General features: G+C 43.2%; 1 protein-coding gene across 5 annotated transcripts in view; it reads left to right on the top strand.

The window, feature by feature from the left end:
* raph1a (Ras association (RalGDS/AF-6) and pleckstrin homology domains 1a) overlaps positions 1–18,036 on the top strand; it is a 116,467-nt gene extending 98,431 nt beyond the window's left edge. For 3 of the 5 annotated variants that reach the window (XM_077728668.1, XM_077728667.1, XM_077728671.1), the window contains 3 exons: positions 4,420–4,509; positions 5,667–5,797; positions 14,742–18,036. In XM_077728668.1, coding sequence (XP_077584794.1) covers positions 4,420–4,509; positions 5,667–5,797; positions 14,742–16,976 — 2,456 coding nt within the window. In that variant the 3' untranslated portion in view covers positions 16,977–18,036. The remainder of the gene's footprint in view (positions 1–4,419; positions 4,510–5,666; positions 5,798–14,741) is intronic. The other 2 variants (XM_077728670.1, XM_077728669.1) reach the window with 1 other exon arrangement.
* Positions 18,037–18,920: the final 884 nt, after the last annotated feature.

The raw sequence follows: 18,920 nt of genomic DNA, 5'->3' as shown, positions 1-18,920 counted from the left end.
CTTTATTTGTGCTTGGGTTAGGGGTATTTCCTGTCAGTTTTTTTTAAATATGTTTTCAGATATCATTAGTGTTCCCTTTCACGGTGCTAATTGTGTTAAAAATTAGATTTTCCAGTTCGAATGTCTTTTTATTACTGTTTCTTAGACAAGTAAATGTCTGTCTGTATTAATCCTTTTTGTTATGAGTGATATTTTGAGAGCATAGTCTTGTTTTTTCATTAATGCCTGTATGTCTTCTTTTAACCATGGGAGGTGGTTCTTTGTGGCTGCTTTTGTTTTAAATTTTCTTGTGAATGTAGACACTGTCCTGGATCATGGTCATAAAAGTATTGCAGCTGTCAAGGGTATAGTTATGATAAAGATAATAATTTGAATTGATATTGTTTGACGTCTGTGTCAGATTTGGGATCTCCCTTTTTATGTAGTGTCATCCATCCTCTTTTTTGGCATAATTGGCGAAAAGTGACGGTGCAAACGTATGCAAAAAAGGAATGTATAATATATACAGAAGCAGGAATATGCCTTTTAGGAATAAGTATGGAAAAGTGATGGTCAATGCCTAAAGAAAGGCTGACAAATGTTACCCATTTAAGCAATGTTTGGGTGTTATTTTTGTATACATTGTAAACCGAAGTGAAAATCTGATCAATATAAATACAATAGCAGTGCTGTTGCGTAGTTCATGCAACTAACTTCAAGCGGAAATGACCAAGCGCAAGCACTTGAGTGTGCACAAAAGAAAGTGGATTTTTGGAATCGTCACAGAGTGTAATGTTTAAAACCACCACAAGAGTGCAGCAAGCTAAAATATTTCTGGTCAGGCATACTCATTGATAATACTTGTAAATGCTCAAAGCTTGAGTTCACACACTTATAGAAGGTCAAAAAATTCAATCACTCTTCTTTAGGATTCGACAGCCATTTCACCATAATGTCAACTTTCTACAATGCAGGCTTTGGACAAAAGTAGTGTGAGAATGTTAACCTAAAACATCCACCAACCATAAATCACGCTTTATCTATTCCTGCTCTTTTTCCCCGTCGTGACGGAGGGATTTGGCGAGACGCGATTGTGATGGACGATGATTGATGTAATCTATTTGGAAATTTAAGTCAAAGTATTCAAACATCTACAAATCCTTCAAAGTCCTCTATCCGACAGAGCTTGCCAAAAAGGCTAGGTTCCATACAATGTTCCCTCGAAGCTGCGCGCGTGCGCCATTGCTCATTCCTCTCGTCTTCTCCGTGCAGCAGCAATCATATAGTGCGCACAAAATAAAATCCAAACTTTAAAAAAATATATATATTCTCTTTCCTCATGATCGCGCCGCGCCGTTCATCGTTAAGTTTTCTGTGTTTTACAGCCCTTCTATCTTTTTATTACATTTCAATATTTCTTAATACATTCCTTTTTACGTTTCTGTGCTAATACAAGAACAAGCGGCGAAATCAGGTGAGAACTGTCTAAATCTGCTGTGTGTGTGTGGTTGTGTGCGTGCGTGCACGCGTGGTGTACACCCTGTATCGGTGGCCAGCCGATCGCAGGGCACAAGGAGACGGACAGCCATGCACACTTAGACCCATACCTAGGGGCAATTTTAGAGTGTCCAATCAGCCTGCAATGCATATTTTTGAGATGTGGGAGGAAAATGGAGTACACAGAGAAAATCCACGCAGGATCAGGGAGAATATGCAAATTCAACACAGCTGGACTGACCTGGATTTAAACCCAGGACCCCAGCGCTGTGAGGCCGATGCGCGACTCACTCCTCTGCCAGGCTGCCCATTCATAGATATTGATCATTAAATTTTATTATGACTAAATCATTTATGTTTAGGAGACATACACCTGCTTTTGGCAGGTGTGATACTGGTTTGTGCCCTTGCGACGATGTGATGATGTTGCTCACACTGGTACTCATTGTGCTCAGGGAGGTTGTCTTTCTGCCCAGACAAACACGTCAGGGTCACCGTGTTTGTCGTGGAGTTTCATTATAGTGACATAGTGTGTATGATGTGGATGTGTGTGTGCGCGCACCTGGAAACCACATTGGAGTGCTTCTTAGTAATTTCTTGAAGTTAGTTGCATGAACTACGCAACAGCACTGCTATTGTGAGTTTTTATTTTCGTCATATTTTCACTGTGGTTTACAATGTTTTACCAAAAATAACATCCAAACATTGTTTGAATAGATACAATTTGTCAGCCTTTCTTTTTGAATTTAATTGAATGCTTTTATTGCCACACAAGCACAATGAGATTTTTTTTTTCTTAAAAGGCATACTCCTGCTTGAATATATGTATATAATAAATTCCTTTTTTGCATACTTTATATGCGTTTTCACCGTCACTTTTCACCATCTCATCTCATTTTCTGGACCGCCTTTATCCTCATTAAGGTAGTTGGGGGAGCTGTAGCCTATCCCAGCTTACTCTGGGCCAGAGGCGGGTGACACCCTGAATCGGTGGCCAGACGATCGTAGGACTCATGGACCATGCACCATGCATATGTAGGGGCAATTTAGAGTGTATAATCAGACTACCATGCATGTTTTTTGGAATGTGGGAGGAAACCAGAGTACCCGGAGGAAACCCACGCAGAACATGCAAACTCCACACATATTGACATGACCTTGATTTGAACCCAGGACCCCCAAAGCTAACCACTCGCGCCACAGGGCCGCCCACTTTTCACCAATTATGCCAAAAAGAGTCCTCATTTCGTATCGAGTTGGGAAAGGCGTAAACATATGAAGCGCACCATGATGGCAGCACAATCTTCTGCATTCCAAAGTTATGGCGAGGCTTCGACCTTGGCGATCATCTATAATCCTTACAAAGTGTGATTTGTGGATGGGTGTGTGTGTGTATGTTAAGGTTCTCTCGCTACGTTTGTCCAAACCATGCAAAGTAGCGTTTAATTTTATATATGGTGGCCAGAAACGGCTGTCGGATCCTAATAGAGTGATAGTGATTGAATTTCTTCACTATCTTTAACTGTGTAAACTCAATCTTTTATTTGATAAAGCTGAAAGCCATCGTGTCTCACCGAGTCAGTCCGTCAACCGGGGGGAAGAAAGTGTTTCGGGGAGCAGGAATAGATAAGGCATGATTTATTGACGGGTGGATGTTTTAGGTTAACATTCTCACAATACTTTTGTCCAAAGCCTGCATCGTAGAAAGTTGACATTACGGTGGCCAGAAACGTCTGTCGAATCCTAACAGACAAGTGATTGAATTTCTTTACCTTCTCTAAGTGTGTAAAATCAAGCTTTGAGCAACTGCAAGTATTATCAATGAGTATGCCTGACCAGAAATATTTTAGCTTGCTGCACTCTTGTGGTGGTTTTAAACATTACACTCTGTGACGATTCCAAAAATCCACACTTTCTTCAGTGAACACTTGAGGCAAGTTAGTTGCATGAACTATGCAACAGCAACCTATTGTATTTTTTTTCGTCAGATTTTCACTTTGGTTTACGATGTTCTGCCAAAAAAAACATTGCTTAAATAGATAACATTTGTCAGCCTTTCATTTGACAATGACCATCACTTCTCCATACTTATGCCATGCCTAAAAGGCATACTCCTGCTTATTATACATTCCTTTTTTTGCATACTTTACATACGTTTACACCGTCACTTTTCACCAATTATGCCAAAAAAGAGTTCTCATTTTTTGTCGATTTGAGAAAGGCGTAAAGAATTGAAGCGCACCAAGATGGCAGCACAATCTTCTGCATTCCAAAGTGGTGGCGAGGCTTCAACCTCTGCGGTCATCTATAATCCTTATAAGGCTGAATTTATGGATGTGTGTGTGCATATTAAGATTCTCACGCTATGTTTGTCCAAACCGTGTTACGTAGAGAGTTGACATTTTTATGGTGCCCAGAAACCGGGTCAGCGCGTCTCACCGAGTCCCTCCGACACAACAGGGGGGTGGGGTGTTGTGGGGAGCAGGAATAGTTAAAGTGTGGTTTATGGACGATTTTTTAGGTTAACATTCTCACACTACCTTTGTCCAAGCCGTGCATCGTAGAGAGTTGTCATTATGGTGGCCAGAAACGGCTGTCAAATCCTAATAGACGAGGGATTGCATTTTTTCACTTTCTAAGTGTGTAAACTCAAACATTTATTTGGTAAACACCCATTTAACAAATAAAAGTGAGGGGAAAAAATCTATAGCGCAACAATTGTCTTTTGGCTCTAAACAAGCAGGTGGGAAGTTCTCAATAAAAGCTTTTGATACTTCTGAAATCCTTCTAATTGTAGTCCATTATAACATAGGAACAGACTTTGTGAAAAGTAATATTTGTGTCATTCTCATAACATTTGGCCAATACAAAATTGGTGCACTCCGATATTCTTAAATGGTTTAGGGAAGGGGTTCTCTAATTTGATTAGATGTACCTTTCAAGGAACCAACATCCCACAACCTGAGATCCCCGGGAGGGCAGCTCAGACCCGTGACGATCAACAAAGGGCGCCCATTTCCAAAGACATGCATGGTAGGCTGATTAGACACTCTAAATTACCCTTAGGTATGAGTGGGGGTGGGAATTTGCTTTGGGCCCGCAGTCAGCTGGGATAGGCTCCTGCGCATCCCACGACCTTAGTGAGGATAAATTGGTTCAGAAAATGCATTGAATGAGAACATCAAAGGCAACCCATGACGAGTAGCTCTGACAGGTCAGAAATATTAGCTGAGGCTGTCAGGGCCACACTTAGATCCCGATGAGACCTTAACGATTATTCATTGAAGCAGATACGCATGTACATGTATGAGTATTACGGTGGGTGCTCGGACGTTTGGTCGCTGGTCTTTTGGCCGCCGGTCAAATGGTGACAGAAAGTTTACTGTTGAAGATGAAAGAGAGTTTGATATCTAAGAGAGAGTTTAATATCTAAGTACTGTTTAATATCTAATTACATTTGACCGGCGACAAAAAGACCGGCGACCAAAGGTCACGATTGCGGTGGGCACATCACAACAATACATTGTTCAGGCCCGAAGTAAACTAATGGGCTGGATCAAACTCTCAAGCGATCTACCACTCGTACCCTGGCAATCAATTGGTCGACTGATAAAGACATAATAAGCACCCCTGGTTTTAGGGGCTAGTCTAAAAGATTGTGTAACAATTGATACCAATTCAATCTTAAAAATGTCTCTACTGACAAAAATTCCAAGTTACAAAACAATTCTGGATCAAAGTAAGTTTATGAGTAGAGGTACCACTTTTTCTTTTTTAATCTTTTTTTTCTAATATTTAAATGAGCTTCTGGCTCTTTTATGAAATGCATCAGACTCCATGCCAAACTTGAATGTGCAGCCTACAAACTTGCAAAAGACAGCTGCTCATTAATTGATACATCGATCTTCTGCTGTAATCAAATGTATTTTATTTTTATGGAATGGGTGCTGTCTCTGCTCCAATAATGTGAAGTTAAGTATTAATAGGAGCAGCAGCAGCAGCACTTGCCTCTCAAATGTGCATCCAATAAAATGCTCTACGGATAAAATTGAATTGTGCATATGTTGTCATGCAACATACGTCAACATAAGTTGTATGAATGAATAAATGACCACTAAAATGGCTGAATTAAACAAATTATAAAACGTATGACTCATGACTATAACTCAATTTAATGTTTACATGTCAAGAGTCTCAGTCCAACCACTCCAGCCAATCAGACATTGGTGTGTCAGATATGATGTCATCAAGCCAAGCCCGCTCCCAGAGTGTTGTAAGCTCCATCTTCTCTGACGCCTGGAGGAGGGGAACACAAGGAGAGGTGCGACTACATTCACTACACACAATCTCTTCTTTACTCTGTCATACTACAATACCCATACTTCATATCTGCTTTCCTTACCAGCAGACAAAGGTGAAAGGGCTCGTAGTGGTGCCACTGTGTATTAAGGCAGTAAAGTTAGACAGCAAGTAGTTGAGTGTGCAAACACCTTTGATACTAATTCACCGTGACCGGACGTTTGGTCGACGGACGTTTGGTCGGCAGACAGTTCGTCGAATGGACATAACGTCAAACGGACGTTTGGTCGACGGGTTTGCTGCCAGACATTTGGTCGAACGGACGTTTGGTCGCCGGGTTCGCTTGCTGTCAAATTATAATCATGAGAGAGAGAGGGTTTACTGTTGAAAGCGATCAACCAGGTAATCTCTCGCTCTCAAAATTATTATCATGAGAGAGAGTGAGTTTGTAATTGCATTGACAATGTAAGAACATTAATATCTAAATATCTACAAATTATGTACAAAGGGAATTCACAGATGGGATTGTTTATTAAAACCGTAAAACTTACAAATTATACGCAATGGCTTGTAGGTACTGTAATTTGTTTGCATAGTGATCCCTGTTTTCATAGTCATCCGTGTTCAAGCAATTGCCTGGAAGAGAAAATCTGTTCACCCAATTAGCATGCAATTGATAGATTTTAACATTAGGTGAATAGGAATTTAATGACTTATTAAACATCGAGTTAATAGGGGATTTTCTAAACCATTCAACCAGTCTTATTGAAATTTGATGTGTTATTGCCAATGCCACTTATAAAATAAACAATAACTGCCAAATATTTTGAGTATTGCTTTAGAAATAGGAGAAATTCTCATAATGTATTGACTTTGCCTATACTCTACATTAAACTCATATCGCTGTGTTTTGATGGGGTAAGAAGAAAGGAAGGGAGGGTGCGGGTTTGATATATAATACTAATAATAATCGAACTTAGGCTTTGTCGTCATCATCAACAACAAAAGCCTAATTGTCATCATACCCAGAAACTGCCTATGACGAAATTGGTAGAAATAAATAAGATATACTGTCACACCGGCTAAATAGCCATTTAGGGGAATATAGGCTATTTTGGCGGTGACTGAGCACGACGTACCCGGACGTTTTATCGGCGGGCATTTCTACGTTGGCGTTGGACGCTTTATTATTTCCAGAAAGCAGCATTACTGATATTAACACAATCTCCCGCCGACAAAATGTCCGGGTCATTTGTATTAAACAAATAAAAGTCTCGGTACTCAGTTTAAACACTTAGCCCGCCGACAAAATGTCCGAGTCATTTTTTTTAATCAAATAAAAGTCTCGGTATTCAGTTTAAACTCTTAGCTCGCCGACAAAATGTCCGGGTCATTTTTATTAATCAAATAAAAGTCTCGGTACTCAGTTTAAACTTTTAGCCCTTCCGTGACATGACGCCATGTGCGCGACGGGTCCCCGGACATTTTATCTGCGGGCAATTTGTCGGCGCCGTTAGACGCTATATTATTTCCAGAATGCAGTCGTATTGATATTAACACAATCTCCGCTGCTACTAACTATTCACTTCGAGAATACAGCTTAACTGTTACTAAGAAATGTATCCCCTGTCGTTCTCCGTTGGTCTCCGTGTTCGCACGCAGTTCAAAATGTAGATCTCCGTGGTAACCCGGATGTAGATCTCCCGTGACACCCGGATGTCTGGTGGAAACATTTAATCCAAACCCCCACTTTTATTTGTTTTATAAAGCTGGTGATTTCTCTGAGGCCATTTAAATGGGGCTCGTTGGATGCAAGCACCCACAAACGCTACAATGGGAAAGATAAAGGAGCTGAGCATGGATCCGAAAAAGCAAAACCTTGAACAAGTCAGAAAAGTCACTTGGAGACATTTCAAAGCAGTTGCAGGTCCCAAAATCAACAGTGCAAACAATTGTTTGTAAGTATAAAGTCCATGGCACTGTTTGGTCACTGCCATGTTCAGGAAGAAAACGCAAGCTACCACCTGCTGCTTAGAGAAAATTGGTCAGAGATTCAACCGAGAATCACCAAAAAGCAGATCTGCCAAGAATTAGAAGCTGCTGGAACAAAGGTGTCAGGGTCCACAGTCAAGCGTGTTCTGCATCTCCATGGACTGAGAGGCTGCCGTGCAAGAAGGAAGCCCTTGCTCCAAAAGCGGCACCTTAAGGCTCGACTGAAGTTTGCTGCTAATCACATGGATAAAGATAAGACCTTCTGGAGGAAAGTTCTGTGATCAGACGAAACAAAAATCGATCTGTTTGGCCACAATGCCCAGCAATATGTTTGGAGAAGAAGAGATGAGGCCTTTAAGTACACCATGCCTACCGTCAAGCATGGTTGTGGTGGTGGTGGTATTCTACTGTGGGGCTATTTCGCTGCCAATGGAACTGGTGCTTTACAGAGAGTAAATGGGATAATGAAGAAGGAGGATTACCTTCAAAATTTTCAAGATAACCTAAAGTCATCAGCCTGAAGATTCGGTCTTGAGCGCAGTTGGGTGTTCCAACAGGACAATGACCCCAAACAGACATAAAAGTGGTAATGAAATGGCTAAATCAGGCTAGAATTAAGGTTTTCAAATGGCCTTCCCAAAGTCCTGACTTAAACCCCATTGAGAACTTGTGGACAATGCTGAAGAAACAAGTCCATGTCAGAAAGCCATCAAATTTAACTGAACTGCACCAATTCTGTCAAGAGGAGTGGTCAAAGATTCAACCAGCTTGCCAGAAGTGTGTGGATGGCTACCAAAAACGCCTAATCGAAGTGAAAATGGCCAATACCAAATATTAGTGCTGCTAATAGCAGATTGTATCATTATTTTCTGTTCACCAATATAAAGTCATAGAATGACCAAACTTCATGAATGTTTTTGTGACAAAGAAGTATCTGTTCCAATCACTATCAGAGAAAAATCTGAGTTGTAGAAATAACGAGAAACTGAAGAGAGCCATGACATTATGTTCTTCACAAGTGTATGTAAACTTTTGACCACAACTGTATATACACACACACAGTTCACAAAAAAATACAATTAATATACGTTGGATGAAATAATTCAGTTGACGGTTGATATTTCCACACATTGCTGCATTGCAAGTTCTCCCAGAGAGAATGAAGGTTCATCGGACGTCTACTGCCGTCAATAGCAGCAGCCGATGTGTTAAATGAGTGCTCTTATTGATAAATTTGTTATTAAATATTTAGTTATTGATGCTCTTACATTGTCAATGCAATTACAAACTCCCCCTCATGATTATAATTTTGAGAGCGAGAGATTACCTGGTTGATCGTTTTCAACAGTAAACTGGCAGCAGCCAATGTGTTAAACGAGTGCTCTTATTGATAATTTTGATATTAAATATTTAGATATTAATGCGCTTACATTGTCAATGCAATTACAAACTCAGTGTCTCTCATGATTATAATTTTGAGAGCGAGAAATTACCTGGTTGATCGCTTTTAACAGTAAACTCATGATTATAATTTGACAGCGAGCAAACTCGGCGATCGAACGTCCGTTCGACAAAATGTCCGTTCGATAAAATGTCCGTTCGATAAAATGTCCGTTCGATAAAATGTCCGTTCGATAAAATGTCCGTTCGATAAAATGTCCGTTCGATAAAATGTCCGTTCGATAAAATGTCCGTTCGATAAAATGTCCGTTCGATAAAATATCCGTTTGACGAAACGTCCGTTTGACGAAACGTCCGTTCGACGAAACGTCCGCTCGACGAAACGTCCGCTCGACGAAACGTCCGCTCGACGAAACGTCCGCTCGACGAAACGTCCGCTCGACGAAACGTCCGCTCGACGAAACGTCCGCTCGACGAAACGTCCGCTCGACGAAACGTCCGCTCGACGAAACGTCCGCTCGACGAAACGTCCGCTCGACGAAACGTCCGCTCGACGAAACGTCCGCTCGACGAAACGTCCGCTCGACGAAACGTCCGCTCGACGAAACGTCCGCTCGACGAAACGTCCGCTCGACGAAACGTCCGCTCGACGAAACGTCCGCTCGACGAAACGTCCGCTCGACGAAACGTCCGCTCGACGAAACGTCCGCTCGACGAAACGTCCGCTCGACGAAACGTCCGCTCGACGAAACGTCCGCTCGACGAAACGTCCGCTCGACGAAACGTCCGCTCGACGAAACGTCCGCTCGACGAAACGTCCGCTCGACGAAACGTCCGCTCGACGAAACGTCCGCTCGACGAAACGTCCGCTCGACGAAACGTCCGCTCGACGAAACGTCCGCTCGACGAAACGTCCGCCCGACGAAACGTCCGCCCGACGAAACGTCCGCCCGACGAAACGTCCGCCCGACGAAACGTCCGCCCGACGAAACGTCCGCCCGACGAAACGTCCGCCCGACCAAACGTCCGCCCGACCAAACGTCCGCCCGACCAAACGTCCGCCCGACCAAACGTCCGCTCGACCAAACGTCCGCTCGACCAAACGTCCGCTCGACCAAACGTCCGCTCGACCAAACGTCCGCTCGACCAAACGTCCGCTCGACCAAACGTCCGCTCGACCAAACGTCCGGGCGACCAAACGTCCGGGCGACCAAACGTCCGGGCGACCAAACGTCCGGCGACCAAACGTCCGGGCGACCAAACGTCCGGGCGACCAAACGTCCGGGCGACCAAACGTCCGGGCGACCAAACGTCCGGGCGACCAAACGTCCGGGCGACCAAACGTCCGTGCGACCAAACGTCCGTGCGACCAAACGTCCGGCGACCAAACGTCCGTGCGACCAAACGTCCGGCGACCAAACGTCCGTGCGACCAAACGTCCGTGCGACCAAACGTCCGTGCGACCAAACGTCCGTGCGACCAAACGTCCGGCGACCCTAATTCACGGTAAGGAAGTTGTGGTGTATAGCTTATACTCAAACGTGCACTTTCTGACTAACTTAACTTTTCTTTTGGCCAATTCATGCAATTCTGAGAGCATTAGTTTTGATAAAAAATTTCAAAATGTTTTTTTAGTTATTAGTATTCATGGAAGATGTTCAGAAGCTGTATAGAACAATGTTACTAACATAATGTTAGCCTATTTTTAATGCACTGCACAGTAGATTCATTGATCCCATAATGGCGCACAACATTAGGCATACCTTTTTGCCGCCTCAGCATGTCGAGCAACTTAACTTTTTCAGCCACTGTCATCATCTACCATTATTTTCTTTGCATCAGATGAAGCCTTGGGTTGTCCTGGACGTTTGGGAGCCATTTTTCGTTGTGTAGTAGTAATTGTAAAATCAAAACAAAGAGAGCTGGAATTCACTCTCCGTACGCGATGCTAAACGCTACACGCAGGGAACAGGAAAGACCAGCTCGCGTCTTTGCAGAAGCATTTATACTTTTGCTTTCTTCTTCTGTGGTATGGTTAGAAATAATCATCGCAGCGAAGAAGAGGAGGCGGTCCCTGACTTCTGACATTTTCCGCTGCTATTTTGGTTGAAATTTTCATGTCTTCCGTATGTGAACTTTTTTTAAAATTAACCAATTTACTCCGATAAAACAACAAAATTGAGATTTAACTGCATTAATCATGGTTGGTCCGGCGAATGAATGGTTAGCACGTCAGCCTCACAATTCTGGGGTCTTGGGTTCAAATTGAGCTTGGCGATAAAACGATCATGATATTCATTCATTCTGAACCAATTATCCTCATTAGGGTCGCGTGGGGAGCCTATCGCAGCTGACACCTTGAATCAGTGGCCAGCCAATCACAGAGCACAAGGAGACAGACAACCATGCACATGCACACCTAGGGGCAATTTAGTATCCAATCCACCTACCATGCATGTTTTTTGGAATGTGGGAGGAAACTTAAGTCCCTGAAGGAAACCCACGCTGGCCCGCAGAGAATGGATGGACCAACCTGGATTTGAACCCAGGATCCCAGAGTTGTGAGGCCGACGCGCTAATCACCCCTGGTGCCCTACAATAACGATAATTAAAATAATAAAATTTTGATTAATTTCTAGCTGCATTTGCACTACCTGAGCACAAAAGACGGGGGCATTGATGCAACATGAACGCTAGTTCCAACGTTCAGGAGAAGAAGGGGATGAGAAGTGTGTTTTTAACATGGTTAGTGGGTACACTAAGCGTGGATAAAAAGGACAAAAAACACGACCAAAATGAGCGATTAAGAGATGCAGGACAACTGCAAGCCAACCCACTAAAAGATCCAAGTAAATGTTTTCTGGCGTTCTCTGTTTCTTTTTTTTTTTTTGATGCCTCATAAGTACCTGTTCACAAAAAAAACCTTATTGAAAATTTCTTTAAGACTGTCCTCACTTGAGGATAACCTGTAATGTTTTTCTTGTTATCAAAGTTTACCCATTCTGCAGACGCTCCCCTACTTACGAATGAGTTACGTTCCGAGCGATTGTTCATAAGTTGAATTTGTTCATAAGTTGATCCATTGCTATATTTTGTAGTATAATTTATGTTTAAGGCCTATATAAGTATATTGAAGGTTTATATAAGTTGCATTTGTTTGTTTAAGGCTTGTATAAGTAACCAGCATTGGTTTGTACTGAAAAAATCATTTAATAAAATGGAGAGAATACATACAGTACTGTATACATTCATTAGAGAGAGAGATTTACTTGAAACTGGCCGAAAGAAGCTAATGACAATTGGACAGTTTTCTCTTTTTCATCATAAATGATACGGTAGCATTGTATGGCATCATTCAATTTATTTTTCAACCTTTGTGCAACGTTCAATATTTGGGTCCTTCTGCTCGATCTTTCTGTTTATAAATTGTACACTGACGGCCGAATGATTGAAGTTGTATTCCCATTCAACGCTCACCATTTTCTCACGCGCATCAAGGTTCTTTATTATTGCCACTTTCGTTTCAAATGAAATGGCTTGCCTCTTCCTTTCACCTCCCTCACCAGAAGCCTTTCGCTTTTCAGTAACCATATTGAATAATGGATGCACGAGATATTTAATGATAAAAATTAAAAAGGTTCTTTGCACACTGGAGATACGTTCGCGCACTTCCGCACTGCAGCGACCTGGGCAGAGGAAGGTGGATGCTGGATGAGCTGACCTCTCACAGCGCCAGGCGTCTGTATAGCAGCGGAAAGAAGCACTACTCGGAAAAAGGCGCGCAATACAAAATCTAACTTTCGAACATTTTTTGACAAACGCAATGCACAGACATGTTCGTATGTACCGTTGTTCATAACTCAAATGTTCGTAAGTAGGGGAGCGTCTGTATTTAAATGTTTTGAAAATGTTTCAAAAATCTAAAACTTGTTAACTTAGGTTAAAATGGGTGAAGTTCATCCAACTTTATTTGTAAATGGCCATATGTGAGGTAAATTTAGTTTCATTTTCTGAGGCTGAAAATAGTCTGCTTGCCATTGATGATGTCTTCAGTTGATTTTTATTTTATATTGTACAACCATTTTTGTTTTATAAAAACAAAGATGCCTGTCAATGTCTGCAGGTTTTATTTACTTTTCATAGAGTAAGGACGGAGTTGTCTTATCTTTTTGTACAACAGAACAACAACAATACATTTTAAAATAATATTTTTATTCTCTTTTATAAAGTAAGGTGACAGTTACTTGCATAATTCAATAATGAGGAAAGTAATTTCTTTACTTATTCACAGAAGTTTGAAGTTTCAAATTTGAAAGAAGAAAAAAATCAGTTGTCGTAATAATTATAGATGTCGACTATTATTTTTTTTTCTACCGTGATAACAATTTTTGTCATATCGTCCAAGTCTAGATTCAAATCCAGGTCGGTCCACTTGTGGGGAGTATGCATGTTCTCCCTGGGCCTCCGTTGGTTTCCTCCGGGTACTCTGGTTTCCTCCCACATTCCAAAGACATACATGGTAGGCCTATTGGACTCTCTAAATTGCTCCTAGGCATCAGTGTGAACATTAATGGTTGTCTGTCTCCTCATGCCGTGCAATCAGCTGTCAACCGATTCAGGGTGTCCCTCACCTCGTCCCCAAAGTCAGCTAGGATAGGCTCCAGCACCACCTGTGAGGATAAAACGGTTCAGAAAAGAATGAAGGAATGCATTAACCATCAATGTGTTCCAGTGTTTGCTTTAAAGATATATGGCGCCATCTAGCATTGTCAATGGGTATAATGTCTAAATCCAAATGTAAGACGACCGCCACTTTTTCAGTGTTATTTCAATGCAAAATATAACATCTTTTATTAGGGGCAATGTGAAACAAGTGTAAAGTTATTTTTCCAAGTATTCCTTTAATTCTGGAATGACTTATGATCCATTCCAGTCTGCATGTTGCAATACTGCCTGTAAACCAACAGTGGAGTGGAACAGCTGTTACTACCGCTTGAAACGTGTGTGAAACATTCAAACAAAATAATCTAAAATGATCTCATTAGTCACCTAAGTTGCTGTGTACAGATTGCATGGATGGTATGACACCCAGCAGCCAATATTTTCAAAGTTTACAGTGGTTAAAAACGGGGACAAACTTGATTCTAAACCAATTGTGGAAGCTCATCAACTACCACAGGGGGCCCCAATGTTTTCCTTGACCGCCACTTTCAGCAAAATCATCTTGTATAACACTATGTATGCTTGCAAGTTTGGGATGTCCAATTCTAATTTACATTAATTCATTTTCAGAGGATCGGAATCCAAATTATTCCGTTATTTGTCCAAGCTAAAGGTTTATATACAAAATTATTGTAGTGAATCTTGTCTGTGTACAGCCATAGAATGCAATATGTATGTTTTCATAATTTGCCTTCAGTTTGTTTTATTAAGTCTGTTTGACTTTGCTTTTGGATTATTTTCTATAAATTAACAAAACATTGATTTAACATTTTGTCTTCCTCATTTTTTCCTTCTCTTTTCTGCCTTCCTTTCTATCTTCTGTGCCCTGCTCTTTATTTTGTTATATCCAGATGATGAAGATGGATGTCATCAGCAGGCCCATCCCCTTACAGATCCCAACTGTCTCCTCACAGCACCCTGCACTTTCCCAGACTCCGGCCTTTCCAAGCAGCTACACCGGTGGGACAGACAGCTCTTCACCTTTACCTGCTGTCGACTGTGAAGGTCAACAGGCGGTGTCAACAGCTGCCTATGTCAAGTACAGCACACTTGCTCGCCTGCAAAACCAGAACCAGTTGAGAGCGCAGCCAGCCAGTGTCGCTGTGCCACACAACTACAACACTCTCCCAACTGCTTACTGTGCAACACCCCCACCGCCACCCTCTACCCCGCCGCCTTTGCCACCGACAGATCCAGTTGCCGGCTCTGCAATGGTTGTGCTGAAATATGGTCTACCAAGTACCTCGGCCATAACTTCTCCACCATCAGAAAATGAATTCCAAGAACTCTTGTGCCTCACTCCGCCACCGCCAGAGATCCTGAAAAACACAGCGCTGCCTCGGCCCTGCAACCCAAAAGGGGATCAACATGTTCAACTCACAAACGCTGGCCTCCAGGAGTTCCTTGCACATAAGTTTCCCAACATGGTGTATGACTTCACCCCAGCCATGTGTAAGGATTCCTTTCAACCTCCACCTGCAGCTGAGTTCTCTCCCCCGGCATCCATGCGACCCCTGTCCCCTAATGCCTCTTCCCCACTACCACCCAAAACATTTACTGGTGGCTTCCCTCCACACACTGCTCAAAAACCTGCTAGTCCCTCCTCCCTCCCGCTTGCGCTATCGCCCGTCTCGCCTACACTGTCCCCTGGTAGCCACGCACCAGTAAAGAAGCAACAGAGTTTCTCCACAGGTCACTCCCCCAATCAGCCGCCCCCAACCCTCCCCAAGCAGCACAGCCTCTCTTCTAAAAACCTTGTCCTCTGTCCTCCCTCATCTTCCTCAGTCTCTGTAGCTACCCTCTCATTGGTCAAGCAAATTGTCAATCAGTTCCCAGGAAATACAAGTAACTCCCCTCTCGCCTCTTCCAACTCCATGGAAGGATCAAAGTCCATTGTGCCACAGTCTCCCCCAGCAGTCAAAACAAAACCAAAATGGCCGCCAGGAGGCACTGTTCCTCCCCATTCCCCAGAGTTCCCACCACCTCCTCCTGATAACTCCCTGAAGGAATTCCTCCCTCCACCAAAGACAGCCTCCCCCATTAAAAAGTCTCCTTCCTCCTTGTCGGCCTGTTCGATTAAGCGAAATCCCCCCTCCACCCCGCAGAGAGCCTCATCTGTGCGCTCTAACTCAGGCGAGCTACCAGATGAAAGGCCCACCAAGGTAGAAAGCCTGCTCAGTAAGTTCGGACAGGCTCCCCAAACTGCCACATCTTCCAGCTCCTCGTCGGCGACCAGCTCGCCCTGCAAGGAGATGGTGCTTCCGACACCTCTTCCCAAACCGGGAAAGCTAAATTTGGCCAACCTCCCACTAGCACTGCAGGGTCTTCAAATGGGCCAAAACCAGCAGTTCTCTTCAGATTTCCCTTCACCCCCACCCCCTCCACCGCTCTTCCAACCGCAGCACCTGGACTCATCCCCTGACTACTTTCCACCACCACCAAGTGATTCTGAGCTCTTTCCCCCTCTCCACCTGTCCGACTTCCATCAACCACCCAAGGTGGCAGTGGTCAACCCTCAGCCTCAGCAGCAGGCGCCGGCGCCCCTGTCGTCGTGGAAGCAAGGTTCTCTGCAAAAGGGACCGTTGTCCCCATCAAACCCGCGAACCAGTAACTCAATCCCTTACGAAACGACAACATCACTACCACTCTCGCCGCCACCCCTCTCCCAAACTCCACCACCCACACTGTCTCCCTACTCTTCCTCTCCTGTACCCCATACATCGCCCAAACCCACAGGGCCAAGCACCCTGGCCCTAAAGACTCACTTCCTGGAGGACCTGAACCGCACTTTGAAGAGGAAGTCAGTTTCTCGCCATGGTTCACTCACCTCTTCTCACCTCATTCCTTCGTCCAAGATGGAACCCATTGCTACCATGGATGACATGGCACTTCTACCGCCTCCACCACCTGAGCTCTTGCAACAGCAGCAAGTGAGCCACGGACACACGCAAACGCTCTCCCGCCACCATGCACACTCCCAGTCAGGTAAAATCAGCAGTAACATCTCAGGGTATGCAACGCTGCGGCGAGGACCGCCTCCGGCACCTCCAAAACGGGACCAAAGCACTAAACTGACCAGCGAGTAGTAGAAGACAGACTTTGTAACTCTTCACCATGTCCCCGTGGTGGAATCGTTTTCTCTCTTGAGTTGTGACTTTCTCACTCGTCAAGATGCAGTCAGATCAAAATCCAGCCAAATTCAGGATTCCGTGTGTTCGACCAAATCAAAACATATGAAGAGAAGGCCGGTTAGTGACTGGAATTCAATGGACACAAGCAGGAAGCAGATTTGGTTCTGGCTGCCGGCAACTTAACCTAATGGTGACTATCATTCTTATTATTATCCTTCTCATTACTGACTTTAAGCTAGTCAGTCAAGAATACACAAATACAGTATATTCCTACTGTATGTTTATTTATGCATCATGCGTTTAATGGGAAAAGACTTCACAATGTCTACGGCGTTGCATTAAAAATAGTAAATATTTTGTACATTGAGAGAAGTTTGCTGCAGAAGGAACATTCAAGCTGATACCAAATTGACCAGCAGCCGTGATAAAGAATGACACAAGATGGCGTATGAGTTGTTTGTAGTTCATGTAGGTTGTGGACTATGAAGAGAGTGAGTCCCTGCCAGTTTTTAAGTTTTTGTGTTTTTATATAATATTATTTAAGACTGGAATGATACCACGTAATTATTTTTTTGTTCAAAGTAAAAGTTAATTTGATGTCAAGTATTTTTCATCATGTCTAAACTGTCTGTTCTGATGATGACGTGTAATTTCATTTTTTCTTCACACTACCCACACCACGCTGAATATTTAGTAGAACAATGTTGCAAGTCACATTGAAGCGGATAAGATACTGATCAGAACCAAGGGCACTGCACATGTCAAACGAGAAAATAAAAACCTTAATACATTGGTGCTCAAAATTTAAAATGATCCCAAGCTGACCAATTTGAACATTTTATAGATATTATGTGTAGTATTATAGATACATTTCTCAAACTAATTTGATATCAATCTATATATTCATACAAAACAACATTCATTTAGCATTCCGAAGCCATATTGACAAGTGTTTCTACGAGATTGCTAAAAATCCGGCAGTGGTTAATGATTTCAATAAACTTCCTGAATACTTGCTCAGGCAGGTATGCCTTCATTTTTGGTTTCTTGGTCCATCAAAGAATCAGCAGCAAAAAAAATAAATGGCATGAATTACTGGCTTGAGTATGGTTCCAAAAAATAATTTACTGAAATTTCCTGCCAAGCGTCTACCTTCGTCTAAGCCACAGCGAGCCGAGAACGGGGCGGGCACGGCACGCCGGCTCGCCGTTGCGCTGGACAAAAACACAGCGACTCAAGGCCGGTGTGCGCGCGCCCCTTCCATGTAGGTGAATGAAGCGCGAGCCGAGGACGACACGGACATGCCTCTTCCCTGACACAGCTGAAAAGCGCAGCTTTGATCATACTCATGCTTTTAAAAAACTGCATATGTTTTGAGTGATTTGTTTAGAACAAACTGATGTTTTTAGGTCGTTTTGTAGCATGACATGTTTCGAAACGTACATCGTATAACAAACATGTATTTCAAGTGTATTCTAATGATTGCAAGTAGGACGGGGGTTGAAAGCTGCTTGTTTCAATCCCCCCCCCCCCTATAGTGTTTCGAACCTTTCCCTAATTCCACGTTCGCCAACGTATTTCGAACCTTTCCCTAATTCCACGTTCGCCGACGTGTTTCCTTGATTCCACGTTCGCCGACGTGTTTCCTTGATGACCACGTCCACGTGTTTCAAAGCCCTATTTGTGTACCTGGTCTCCTTCCCCGACTCACGGGCGGGTTTACCAAATTCCAAATTCTTAGACGGCTAGTTTTGGCACCTGACTCCAATTCCTTAACTCTGTCTTATCCCATCTAACAATGGTGTGTGTTCAGCATCGGAGGAGACAGACCAGGCCAGAGTGAGTTGGATGGGATTGGATAACTTTATTCATCCCGTATTCGGGAAATTCCGTTGTCGC

The sequence above is a fragment of the Stigmatopora nigra genome, chromosome 11, assembly GCF_051989575.1.
Source record: "Stigmatopora nigra isolate UIUO_SnigA chromosome 11, RoL_Snig_1.1, whole genome shotgun sequence".
Classification (NCBI taxonomy): Eukaryota; Metazoa; Chordata; class Actinopteri; order Syngnathiformes; family Syngnathidae; genus Stigmatopora; species Stigmatopora nigra.
Note: the sequence above shows the minus strand (reverse complement) of the source record. Positions and strands in the feature narration are given on the sequence as shown.